The sequence below is a fragment of the Centrocercus urophasianus genome, unplaced genomic scaffold (genome assembly GCF_019232065.1).
Source record: "Centrocercus urophasianus isolate 14NV4802_14NV808 unplaced genomic scaffold, USGS_Curo_1.0 seq_35, whole genome shotgun sequence".
Taxonomy (NCBI): Eukaryota; Metazoa; Chordata; class Aves; order Galliformes; family Phasianidae; genus Centrocercus; species Centrocercus urophasianus.
Window position 1 is genome coordinate 600416 of NW_024884922.1, and position 11029 is coordinate 611444.

The 11029-nt window shown below is 42.8% G+C and overlaps 3 protein-coding genes across 5 annotated transcripts in view; 1 reads left to right on the forward strand and 2 right to left on the reverse strand.

The window, feature by feature from the left end:
* The window catches only part of LOC122166991 (myogenesis-regulating glycosidase-like), a 37189-nt gene extending 30433 nt beyond the window's left edge, over positions 1–6756 (reverse strand). Inside the window, exon 1 of the mRNA XM_042831168.1 lies at positions 6719–6756. The gene's annotated coding sequence lies outside the window, so the exon portion shown is untranslated. The remainder of the gene's footprint in view (positions 1–6718) is intronic.
* On the reverse strand, positions 1240–6749 carry NUDT2 (nudix hydrolase 2). Of its 3 annotated transcripts, XM_042831170.1 has the most exons (4): positions 6586–6708; positions 5708–5850; positions 5153–5298; positions 1240–2166 (listed from the first exon to the last, which is right to left on the reverse strand). In XM_042831170.1, exons 3-4 carry the CDS (start codon positions 5283–5285, stop codon positions 1853–1855), a joined length of 447 nt encoding a protein of 148 aa, XP_042687104.1. In that variant the 5' UTR covers positions 5286–5298; positions 5708–5850; positions 6586–6708; the 3' UTR covers positions 1240–1852. The 3 variants fall into 3 exon arrangements, with proteins under 3 accessions (XP_042687104.1, XP_042687105.1, XP_042687103.1); XM_042831171.1 differs by lacking the exons at positions 5708–5850; positions 6586–6708 and adding an exon at positions 6719–6749; XM_042831169.1 differs by lacking the exon at positions 5708–5850.
* Positions 6757–8338: 1582 nt separating the features above from the next.
* The window catches only part of KIF24 (kinesin family member 24), a 32202-nt gene continuing 29511 nt past the window's right edge, over positions 8339–11029 (forward strand). The window contains exon 1 of the mRNA XM_042831250.1: positions 8339–8425. The gene's annotated coding sequence lies outside the window, so the exon portion shown is untranslated. The remainder of the gene's footprint in view (positions 8426–11029) is intronic.

The following is an 11029-nucleotide window of genomic DNA, read 5'->3' on the forward strand; positions in this document are numbered from 1 at the left end:
CAACCCTTCCCCCTTGCTAGTTATCTTCTAGATACTTCTCACTTGCTTAGATTATATTCTGGAGACCAAATCTTCCCAGATACGGGCAGGGGAGCTGAAAAATGTGGCATTTCATCATGAGAGGTCTCACATTTTCAGTTGTCCACCAGGAAAGACTCTGAAACAGCTGATGGGTTGGGTTGGGGATGGATCAGGTGACACTGGAGAGATGTCTTCCACCCTCTGCTTCCATCCATTAGCTGAGCAACATGCAGAGCAGTTGCACAAACCTGAGCGCCGTTCACTTTCTGCCATCACCTGAATGTAATGCTTTTACAGTGTTAACAGTTGAAATAAAACTTACCTGTGAAGTGGAATAACGCTAGATTTTATTTGTTTTTATACCTATGCAAAAAAACCTGCACTTTGAGAATACTTTTGTAAATCAATCCATGGGAAGGTAACAGTGATAAACATGACATTACTGCCACAGGTGCCAAAGGATGAGCAACACATACCTGGGGAATACTGCAACACTAAACTGCAGCACATTTTTCAGCCCAGTCATGCTTGCACCTCTGGTACTGAGGGTCTTCACCAGAGCTAATATAATGCTAACTACCATCTTCCCTCCTGAAGCAAGGAGGAAAACAGAATAGAAGCAAAACCCCCTCTCATACACTTACTTGCTTTGTAAAGCAGTAAAATGCAAGCGCTTAGGCAGCAAAAGCTACAGAGGACAAAGGGAAGAAGGGACTTTTTTGGGAGGGAGTACGAGGGGGAGATATTAGGGATTCAGAAAACTTGTTCTCTTTCTCAATAATTTAATAATGCTATCATTCTTTTATGGTATTACCAAAAAACCCAAAGGATTACGAGTCATTACTAACAGAACATCAGTGATCATACAAAGTGCTAGCACGTCAAAGACAAAAGAGAGATTCACAGAAAAGCTGATGCAGGTGAAGATGCAGAAGCCAAAAGTACCACACAGCCTACTGTAATCATCCAACAGAATTATCTGCAGCAAAGCACTGACAACATGCATGACTGTGCTGCCCCTGCGTGTGCAGCCTGCAGCCAACACTGATGCAATCAAACAGATGCAAGGCCTATTAGTTCACATACTCCGTGCAGAAAATGCTCTATTAGGCAGCCATAGATTTCCCTGTCACAACCTTCTGAATAATGTATGTATAAGTGTCTATTAGAGAACAAAAAGGAAGGGGGAAAAAAAGAACTCCAAGTTCACCATTTAAATACTGGATGTCAACAGTTTACTGAGACTCCTCGGATAGCAACTATTTTCGTAACAGAATAATAGCCATGTACATAAATTCATGATACAAACAAACAAGACCTGAAATGATTTGACAAGTAATCACAGCATATCAGCAGAGGAATTGGGAACAGAACTACTGCTGCCCTATTTTAAATGGGAGATGCGACTTCTGCAATACACATTTTATAATTAAAAAATCTCCATATGCTCATTTTTACAACACTACAGATCTATATCAGCAAGTCAAGAAACATCAAGTGCTCGATTTTAAAAAATAGACACAATTATTCAGCACTTTAAGAAAAAAAAAATGGAGAGGAACACAGAGAGACTTTGTTAGCTCAAGGCTTCAACTCAGACACCTCTTCATCTTACAGTTCAGTCAGACCACATTATTTTTACATCAGCTATGGGAGACAAAGTTCGTTAAAAGCCCCAAGTATCTATCACTGACTTTGTAGAGGTTTAGAAAACAAAGTATATTTCTGCAGCCACATAGTACTTCTATTGCCAAAAATTAAAATTAAGTTTAAAAAAATATATATATCAGGCTGTTTCTCCAAAAATTCTTCTTGCTCTTCACAAAAGCATTTATTTGTCAGAGCTGAGAAACTGATGCACATCTTTCAGAGTTGCTTGCATATCCTCATATTCTGCAAATTTGCAAGCATCCTCCAGCTTCAGCCAGCGGAAAGCCTGGTGCTCCTCTGAGAGCTTAATTTCTGTGTTATAATCCTTCACCTCTGCCAGCCAGTAAACAACAGTCTTGGGTTTGCCATGGACAGGATAGTGCAGTTCCTTCCTGTACCCTTCTACAAGAGTGAGCTGACTGGCCTGAAGACCTGCCTCTTCCTGTGTTTCCCTGAAGGCTGTCTGCAAGTCATCCTCTCCTGGATCCACATGGCCTGTCAAGAGCATAAAAAAAAACAAATCTTCAAGACAAAAACTGAGATATTGTTTCTTCATTTGACAACTGAGAAATATTAAGAGAGAGAAGAGAGAAAGCAATAGCGGACGAATAATCAAGCTAGAATCAGAGAAAGGAGGTTGCTTTTCAAACATTTATGCCTTGATCTTGCTCCTGTGGCTTTTACAATTGTTGTTCATACCGCATCTTTCAAAATAACCAGTGGCCCGTTAGCATGAGAAATCTTTTCTTCCCAGCCCTACCCTCCTCTTCTGGAGCACCACGCACCCACAGTGGTCCAGCTAACACTACACCTCAGGCTAAGAACTGAGTGCTTACTGAGTATTTTTCCTTTAGCCAGCACAAAAGGAGACTGCTGATTTCCAGGACTCTTAGTCTTCTCCCTCAACTTCTTCCCTCCCAGTGAAGCTCAAGACTCAGTTCTGCAAAACTCTTATTCACACAAACAACACAGAAACAATGACACCAGACACTAGCAAATTCCATCTGAAAGGTGAGTTTCACAAAAAAAACCTTTGAATCTCTTGATTCACAGCTTAGGACAACTTCATGAACACTATAAAATTTCAACATTATTTTATAGAAAAAAAAAAAAAAAAAAAAAAAGTGAAAGTTACCAACAGAACCAAATCAGCTTCATGTATTCCCTTGTTTCAGCACATCCTAAACCACTAAGAAGTCAATCATGAAATCACTAGCTGGAAAACACACAAGGTTGCTATGCTTCATAGTTAATATTGGTGTACTCCAAAAGTAGGCTACAATTCCTGAGCCACAGTAGGAACACTTGGATGCTAACATTTGGATGCTAAGTTATCAGAGACCACCACTATTTTCTATTGCACTGGGTCATGCAGCAGTTAAAGAGTCTTTGTACTTTTTTTCCATATTACCCTGTGAAGTACAGCACACCTCAATGCCAGTCTTGCCAGTGGCTGTTTTAGTTCTCCAGGACACCCTATTTGTTTTATGTTGCTTAGAATGAGAGCGGCCATTACAAACAAAGGATAAATATAACACATCCCCATATCCCCAGCTGTTTGTATTTTTGTTGAGAAATGTCAGATTTGGTTTTCTCATGAAAGATCCAGACAAGACCATAAATAGAACAAGCCAAGCAAGATCTCAAAAAAGCAATGAAACATGAGCTGAGAGGCTTCAAGGGGTGGGGGGTTAAGGGGGAGAGAAAAAAAGCTTTATTTTGCCTCTGGTATCACTCTCTATTTAGGTGTCTGCATATAGCCACAACTTATCACAGAGACAAGTATTTTCTCAGGTTTCAGGCACCCAAAGCCACCTTTTAGTAATCAAATTGGTGTATGTGGGAAGTTCATTTTGCTTTGTCAAGAGGCCTCTCTTACATCTTTATGTATCAGTAACTTAACCATCCTTTTACGTGACACTTTCTCAAATGTAAAACACAACTCTATTTAAAAAATAACTGCAAAAAACAGCATCTGACACTGCATTTGATGTTTTAAATATTTGAGATGAAACACACAGTAGCTTTAAGTAAAAATTATTTCCCCTGACTCTCAGCACTGCAAGTCAAAGTCTCCTTCTTTCTGAAGAATACGCATATTTCCAAAGCTGGGACTTCTACTAATGGCTGAGAAAAAGAATACACCTAGTCTTGCACAACTAGATTTCTTTTATCTTCTCCACAGCAAGTCCCACAGAACATCCAAGAACAGTAAAGAACAAGTTTATAACAATCATGACCTATCAATACCAAAAATGCAGTGAGCTGAGGCAGCAATAAAACTGGAGGGTGGGTCCAATTTCAACTCACAGGACACGGATGCTACCACTGGGCTGCCAGCACAGCAAAAGGTAACCAGCACACCCCACTATTGCTAACCTCTGCCCTAAGCTCAGCAAGTTTCCAGCTTTGAGTGGTATACTCTGCCTACCCGGAAGAGAAAAAGGACAACGGACAGCACATCACTGCAGCTTTCAGCTCCTCAAATTCATTCACACTCATGCAGTCCCAATATGCTGAGGAGGAAAACAAACCCTGCATCTCGTCTCACCAGACTCAATTTGTACCAGGTCACAGTTTTAAGAGCACAGATCAGAGTGGTGTTTATGTGGGGGAATCCAGGCAAGCAGTTTAATTCCATAAAGGTTGCTTAGGGAACTTTAAAGATATCAACGTGCAGCTGTAGTCATAAGTAGACTTGTATCCTGTGTGCACCTGGAGAGGTGTCAGGAGTATTAAAAGTTATAATCACTTTAAATTTGTATCTGTATTGTATGGAAATTTTTGCAACCTGGAACTGCCTTTGAAGACCACTCACACTGAAGAGAACATAAAATGTAACAACTCCTTCATTTTTTAATCTATAAAACCTTAACATTACGATCTGACTGCACGAGATACACGTGTTTGAGACTTTTCACTTGCCAACATGCTGGCATGTTCAGAATTTCTGCATTCCCTGAGAAAGCTTTTCACATGGGTCTCTCCTCTCATAATAGTTATGGCCCTTGGTTTCCCACTAGGTTGCAAACTCTTCTAGCTAGGTTTTTGGTGAAGTGGACAGAAGGAGAGGTTTGTAAAGTTTGCTCATTAACAGAAGAACACAGCTAATTAATTCTGCTAATTTTAATTAGCTAATTTTGTTAGTAGCTTTTTTCCCCCCAATTCATAAACTCCTGTTTAGAGTAGTATTTTACAAAATAAGAAGTACAAACTAGGGGGAAGAAACAGTATTTAAGAAAACGCAGAATGTACTTGAAATATTTCTGTGTTGTGATTTTTCTGGTACCACCATGTACCACCAAATACTGGCTCTGGTAGAGCCATACAGCTTCTCACTCTGGTGCCCAAAGAGCACAATTAGCTGTGAATGTAGCTAGTTAACTGCCCCCAAAGCTAACCTTAGGAGCATTCAGCCAAATTCAGTCAGAAATATCGTTCCTGACACAAGCAACACTGAAGTTATCAGAACAAACATCACCTTTGGGGGGGGTCCAGTGATGGGTCCCATAAGATGTCTGGAGGAGGAGGTATTCAATACTGTCAGCAGCCTTAGAAGATGGTGATGGCTGCAGTCTTCTGTAGATTATCAAGCCACATGCTCTTACAGCCATGTCCCCCTCTTAACTGCAAGAAGAGCAGCAGAAGAGCACAGAGAATCAAGCACAAATAACACAGAGCTCAAGCAGACAAGCCATGTTTATCAGAAAATGTTCTCAGCACAGGCTAAAAGTCATCCAATCCTTCACTGTTACTGCATAGCTAAACTGCATCTTAGTAACCACCCATGTGAACTATCAACGTGAAAATTAAGCCCTTTCCTTTCAAAACCAGAAACTCACAGAAAACTAAAAAAAAAAAAAAAAAAAGTTCTCAAGGAGCATGAAATATGACTTGTGTGCCACTTCTTTGCAGTTGCTATTTTACACGCTACGTTAGAGTGAGGTAAAATGACAAAGTAAAACAGAAGCCAGAAATGTAACAGTCTGAAGCTTCTTCACTGCAAAAATCTAAAGACACTGTGCAAAGATAATACCTCAACATTACTTGGGAGTGACAAACACAAATAACTGCCAACACAGATGCCCTGCAGCACAGAACTCCTCAGGATGTCAGCGGCAAAGCTGAGCAACACGATGCCAGAGGATGGGCGCTCTGTCATCCGGCCTAGATATAAAGCTGTGATACAAAATTAAAAGCTTCTTGACACTCAAGTTAAGCATTAATTTGATGTAAGTAGCAACCACACACCTCTTAAGTGACAAGTGCTGGAAGCAAAAGTTGTGTAGCCAAGGCAACCAGTTCTTAAAGTCCAAAAGCAAAGCAGATGAGAAATCCATTTTAAAGCACACAGCAACTCCCTGCCTCAGGTAGAACTTGTTACCTTGGCAGCATCGCTGTTTTCAATAGAAAACACATTTACACAGCGCTGTTTTCCCCTTCACCGTCCTATGAGACACCGTGACAACAACTCCGTGTGGAGATCAGAGCACAGGGTAACATCACCCACCAGCAGCAAAGCCTCAGGGCGGCACGCAGCCCCCTCGCTTCACTCCTCTTTACGCTTTTCAGCAAGTTTCCCCATCAGCCGCACCAAACCCAACCCTCGCTACCAGCATCACAGACAGGGCCCCGCACACCGCGACCAGGACGTCACCGCCACCTCCCGGGCGAGACAGGGAACGCCGCGCGGCCGCAACGACCCCGCAAGGACGAACAGCCCGCGGGTGCACAGCCTCCAGCCCGCCGCTCCCGTGCCGCGGGCGGCAGGCAGGCTCTGGCTGTGTGCGGGACGAGGTCGGGCGGCCCTCGGGTGTGACCGGATCTCTCCAGAGGCGGGGAGCCGAGGAGGGGAGCCGGACTGGCGGCCCCACGACGGAGGGGCCGGGTGGGGGCCGAGAGAGGGGGCGTTACCGCCGCAATCCCAGGACGCCACGTAGAGCTGCACGCCGGGACCAGTGAAAGGGGAGCTGGGGAGAAGCGGCCCGGAAGTCGAGCGGGAGGAGAGAACGAAACCCGCACGGAACGCAGCGCTGCCGGCCCTCACCTGTACTTCCGGGATGGAGAGTGGGCGGGACTGGGGCGGGATTGACGATTCACTCCAACCAATCGCGATACATCCCCACCTCCTCCTCGCCCCCCATTCGCTAGCGGTGGGCGCGAGTGTTTGAAGCGCGAAAGGCGCCGTTGCTATGGAGACGCGGCCTGGGCGCCGCCGCCGCCGCCTCCCTGTCTGCCACGGTCGGTGAGGGGCGGCGGGTGGTCTCCCCAGCGTGCCGTCCCCGTTCCCTCAGCCCCGTCCCCGTTCCCTCAGCCCCGTCCCCGTTCCCGCAGCCCCGTCCCCTCTTGTGGGCTCCGGGAAGGAAGAGGAGGTCGGCAAAGAGGGAAGGGGAGCGCGCTGTGATCCGACTGCCAGGCCTCGTCCGAGGACCGCGGGCCACCTCCTCGGCTCCCGGCCTGGAGCCGTCAGTAAGTGGCCGATCCCTTCCCCGCGAGCTGCATGCCCTGTGTGTCCCCGGAGGAATGCCTGCAGGCTCCTAACAGGTTGAAACTACACAGTTGGTCCTTCTGGGACTAAATGTAGCAGGGAGAGCAATGACTGCCTCGAGGCAAACCACAGGCGTGTGTTGTCCCTCTGAGCTTTGCAGTGTAATTCCAGATGCACAGCAGCTTGTTTAGGTATAATTATAAAGTAAATATTGAGTGCCATTTGTTAAATCTCACTGGCAGGAGAATCCTAGGCACAATTTTCAAATAATCAGCATCCCGATTTAACTCTGGGATTCTTTTCTTGGAGTGTGTTTGAGTATTGGACACTTCCCATTTCCATGCAGCTGCTGTTCCCAGCAGCTGTCGGGTGTCAGCTGTGGGTCTCTTCTGCTGAGCTCGCTGTGCTATTCTTGGTGTGAAGGGATTATTGCCATAATGAACATCTCGTGCAAATTAGAAAGTGTTTGAAAACACAATAACTGACACAGAGTGGTAATTTTTAAGTCTGTTGCAGAGAATACAAAAATTAATCATAGCAATTCAGGGTTGTCTGCATCATTGGTGCACAGAGGAGACCTGTGTCATTGTTGGGCTGTATAATGGTTGTCAGTCAACACCAGAAGTGCTCCCTCCTTCCCAGTTATTAAACAAAGACCATAGATGGTTATCTATTGGTAGCATTCAGCTATATTTCTTGTATGTTCAGAACTGCTACAACGCTTGTTTCAACTAAAAAGCTTTAGTATCTCATGTACATGGACAGGGATTTCTGTAATGTAATCCTGCGATTTTATGAATGAATCTGCTGCAGTGATCTATAAATGTTTGAAGCAGAGTTTCATAGCTCCCCATCTACTGCATTAAATAAAATCACCTTTTTTTAAATGGAAATAATATCTCTTATTGTGGAGCTTGTATTTATAAAAGTGCAATCTCTCTGTGACCCTGTTCTTCACAGTAATGTCCTCATGTCTGAGAGATGGGATCAGAATAATTAAAGAGAAAGCATTTGGTGTGCTACCTTTGAGAAGCATATCAGCTGTTCACTTCTGGAGGGCTCAATCAGACTTGGTTTTGTCATAGTCTGAAAAGAACTTAGTTCTCAGATGAATAAGAAATAAAGGTAAGTGATTGGTAACATGAGTGAATAAGTCTCCCTTTTCTCTCCTACAGGATTGTCCGCAAAAATTGGCTTCATTTTGATTTTCTGCTTTTATACTCCAAAAAAACACGGACTCAGAGCCTGTTCTGAAGACATCTTAGGGTAACCTGTTACTAACAATGAGTACAATACTTTGGTATAGTTGTGGTCAGAAAAGTTAACATACGTACATGTGTTTATGGATTTTTTTAGATTCTTAACGTTTGTTTCTCTAAGCTGTGAGGTGGACTGATTTATCTGATATAGAGTGACAGATGGGAAAACAAGGTGATGTTTAGGCTTTGTATGTTGATTACTTTTATCAGATGCCCTTGAGAATTGTTCCTCATATTAACAGTCAGACCACATTTTATGATTCAGAACGACGGCAATGGATCACTTGCAGAGCGAAATGTATAGTTGCATTAATTTACATTTGTAAGGCTTGGAGCAGCACACAAGATTGCTTCACTTCTCCACTACATCATAGAATCGTATCTTAGAATCATAGAATGGCCTGGGTTGAAAAGGACCACAATGATCATCTAGTTTCAAGTCCCCCTGCTATGTGCAGGGCCACCAACCACCAGACCAGGCTGCCCAGAGCCACATCCAGCCTGGCCTTGAATGCCTCCAGGGATGGGGCATCCACAACTTCCTTGGGCATCCTGTTCCAGTGTGTCACCACCCTTTGTGTGAAGAACTAATATCTAACCCTGACCTCCCCTGTCTCAGTTTAAAACCATTCCCCCTTGTCCTATCACTATCCACCCTCATAAACAGCCGTTCCCCCTCCTGTTTATATGCTCCCTTCAAGTACTGGAAGGCCACAATGAGGTCTCCCTGGAGCCTTCTCTTCCCCAAGCTAAACAAGCCCAGTTCCCTCAACCTTTCCTCATAGGAGAGGTGCTCCAGCCCTCTGATCATCTTAGTGCCCTCCTCTGGACCCACTCTAAGAGCTCCATGGCTATAGTGATATTAGTTACATGTCTGAGTGGTGACAATAAGAAGTACCAATGAAAATTGACTAGAATTGCCAGGTAAATATGAGTAGCAGGTATCAGGGTGTATGTGTGCTTTGCTTACTTAAGTGAGCAGTAGATCTTTAATCTTTCAGAGATCTTTAATATTTCAGAATATGAAAAGGATTCAGATAAAGTGGTCTAAGGCTGCTTTATTCTTAATATAATCTGTGCAGGTACAAGATTCCTTTTATGCTCAGTAACTGACACTGTCTTTGAAAGCCAGTCTTTTCTCTACTTTGCATTGTGACTTAAAGCATGTGTCTAAAAGCTAATTAATAAGTATTTTAAAAGAGCATTTTAAAGTGGAGGATCAGCTCCTAGAGCATAATTCTGTGGTGAATTGATTTCCTCACAATACAAATAATCACTATTTTCCAGTACTTACACCTGATTTATTCCCTATCTTTGTGCCCCTTAAAAACCCTATAGTACCAAAGCAGGAGAGTGATCTGTGCTTTCAGTTTGGTCCCTTTAAGAAATATATACACTGTTTACAATAAGTACTTATCCATTACCATCAGGCAAGTGCTGTAATGCTGAGATTTTTGTAAAACTTTTTTGCTAAGAAATAGGTTGTGGAGACTTCAGGTCTTCGCCACATAAACAAAATGAACTGACTTACCTCTCTTTGACATTAGAACTACATGCTCATAGTGAATTGTGCCTTCAAACTCACTCCCTTCCTTCTCAGAACAGAGGTTATATTCAGCTGTTTTAAGGAACTTAAGACTTTTGTCTTTGTTCTATTTTTAGTGAAGTTATTCATAGCTTTGCTGGGATCAAGGTTTGGTTGGGCTTTTATATCGAACTATCACCTCAAAGAATGCTATATTGGTCTGTACCAGAAAACAACGTAATCTCAAAAAAGTAAATTAGATCCTGGCAATACCTGGGAAATTCTAGCTGTTATTTGCTGTGCAGTGGTGAAGGTCTTTTCTCTTTTTGCCAGAAGATGGCATTATCATTACCAATTTAGGATTCTTGAAAACCTGCTGATACTGCCCTTACTACTTTACAAAGTTATTTTTAAGAATTATATGTAAGTTTTAGGAAAGCTGTCCTGCAATAAGAAGCCTGCAGCATCGGATGAATTAAGGTATTCTTTTTATGGAGATGAAGGCACGTCATTCTTTTAGAGCATTAATGTTTAGGCAGCCAGAATTTCCCTGTGATTATCCATTCAAACAACTGTATTTCCCCTGAATTCTCTTGTACAAACCAGACTAAATCTTCTAAAATTTTTCTGCTCTTGAGTTTCAGAATCATCAGAAATGCTGGAAGCCATCATCATGACCTTGGCTTATTTTTTTTCCATGGTTGATTAATTTGTTACTCCTTTATTGCTCAATATTGAGTTTTCCTGGGTTGTGAAATGGCTCTTCCAGAAATGGAGAGACACTGGAGTTCATCTCTTTTAACCATTTAGGTCCAGTAAGATTTATTATAGCTGAGGAAGCAACAGTAGAGATTTTACTTTCAGGGCTGCCTCTCATTAAGAAGTTTTTTATTTGCTTTCACATGGAAAAAGCCATAGACAATAAGCCATACAGAGCTGCCTACATATCTCAGTCCTAACCTCTTTGTCTGTTCTCTGTACCTAAATCACTTGGATGTTCCGTATTTTGAGAAATTTGCCTGCATGTCATTTCCAGCTGTTTAAATATATTTAGCTTAATTTTTAGTTAGAAACTTGAGCTTAAAA

Bases quoted from the DNA above. Each gene is read 5' to 3' on its own strand.
- NUDT2 (XM_042831171.1), bottom strand. From the start codon at position 5,285: ATGGCTGTAAGAGCATGTGGCTTGATAATCTACAGAAGACTGCAGCCA. The intron at 2,167-5,152 runs GTGATGTTTGTT...TGCTCTTGACAG, and splicing joins TCACTGGACCCCCCCCAAAG to GCCATGTGGATCCAGGAGAG.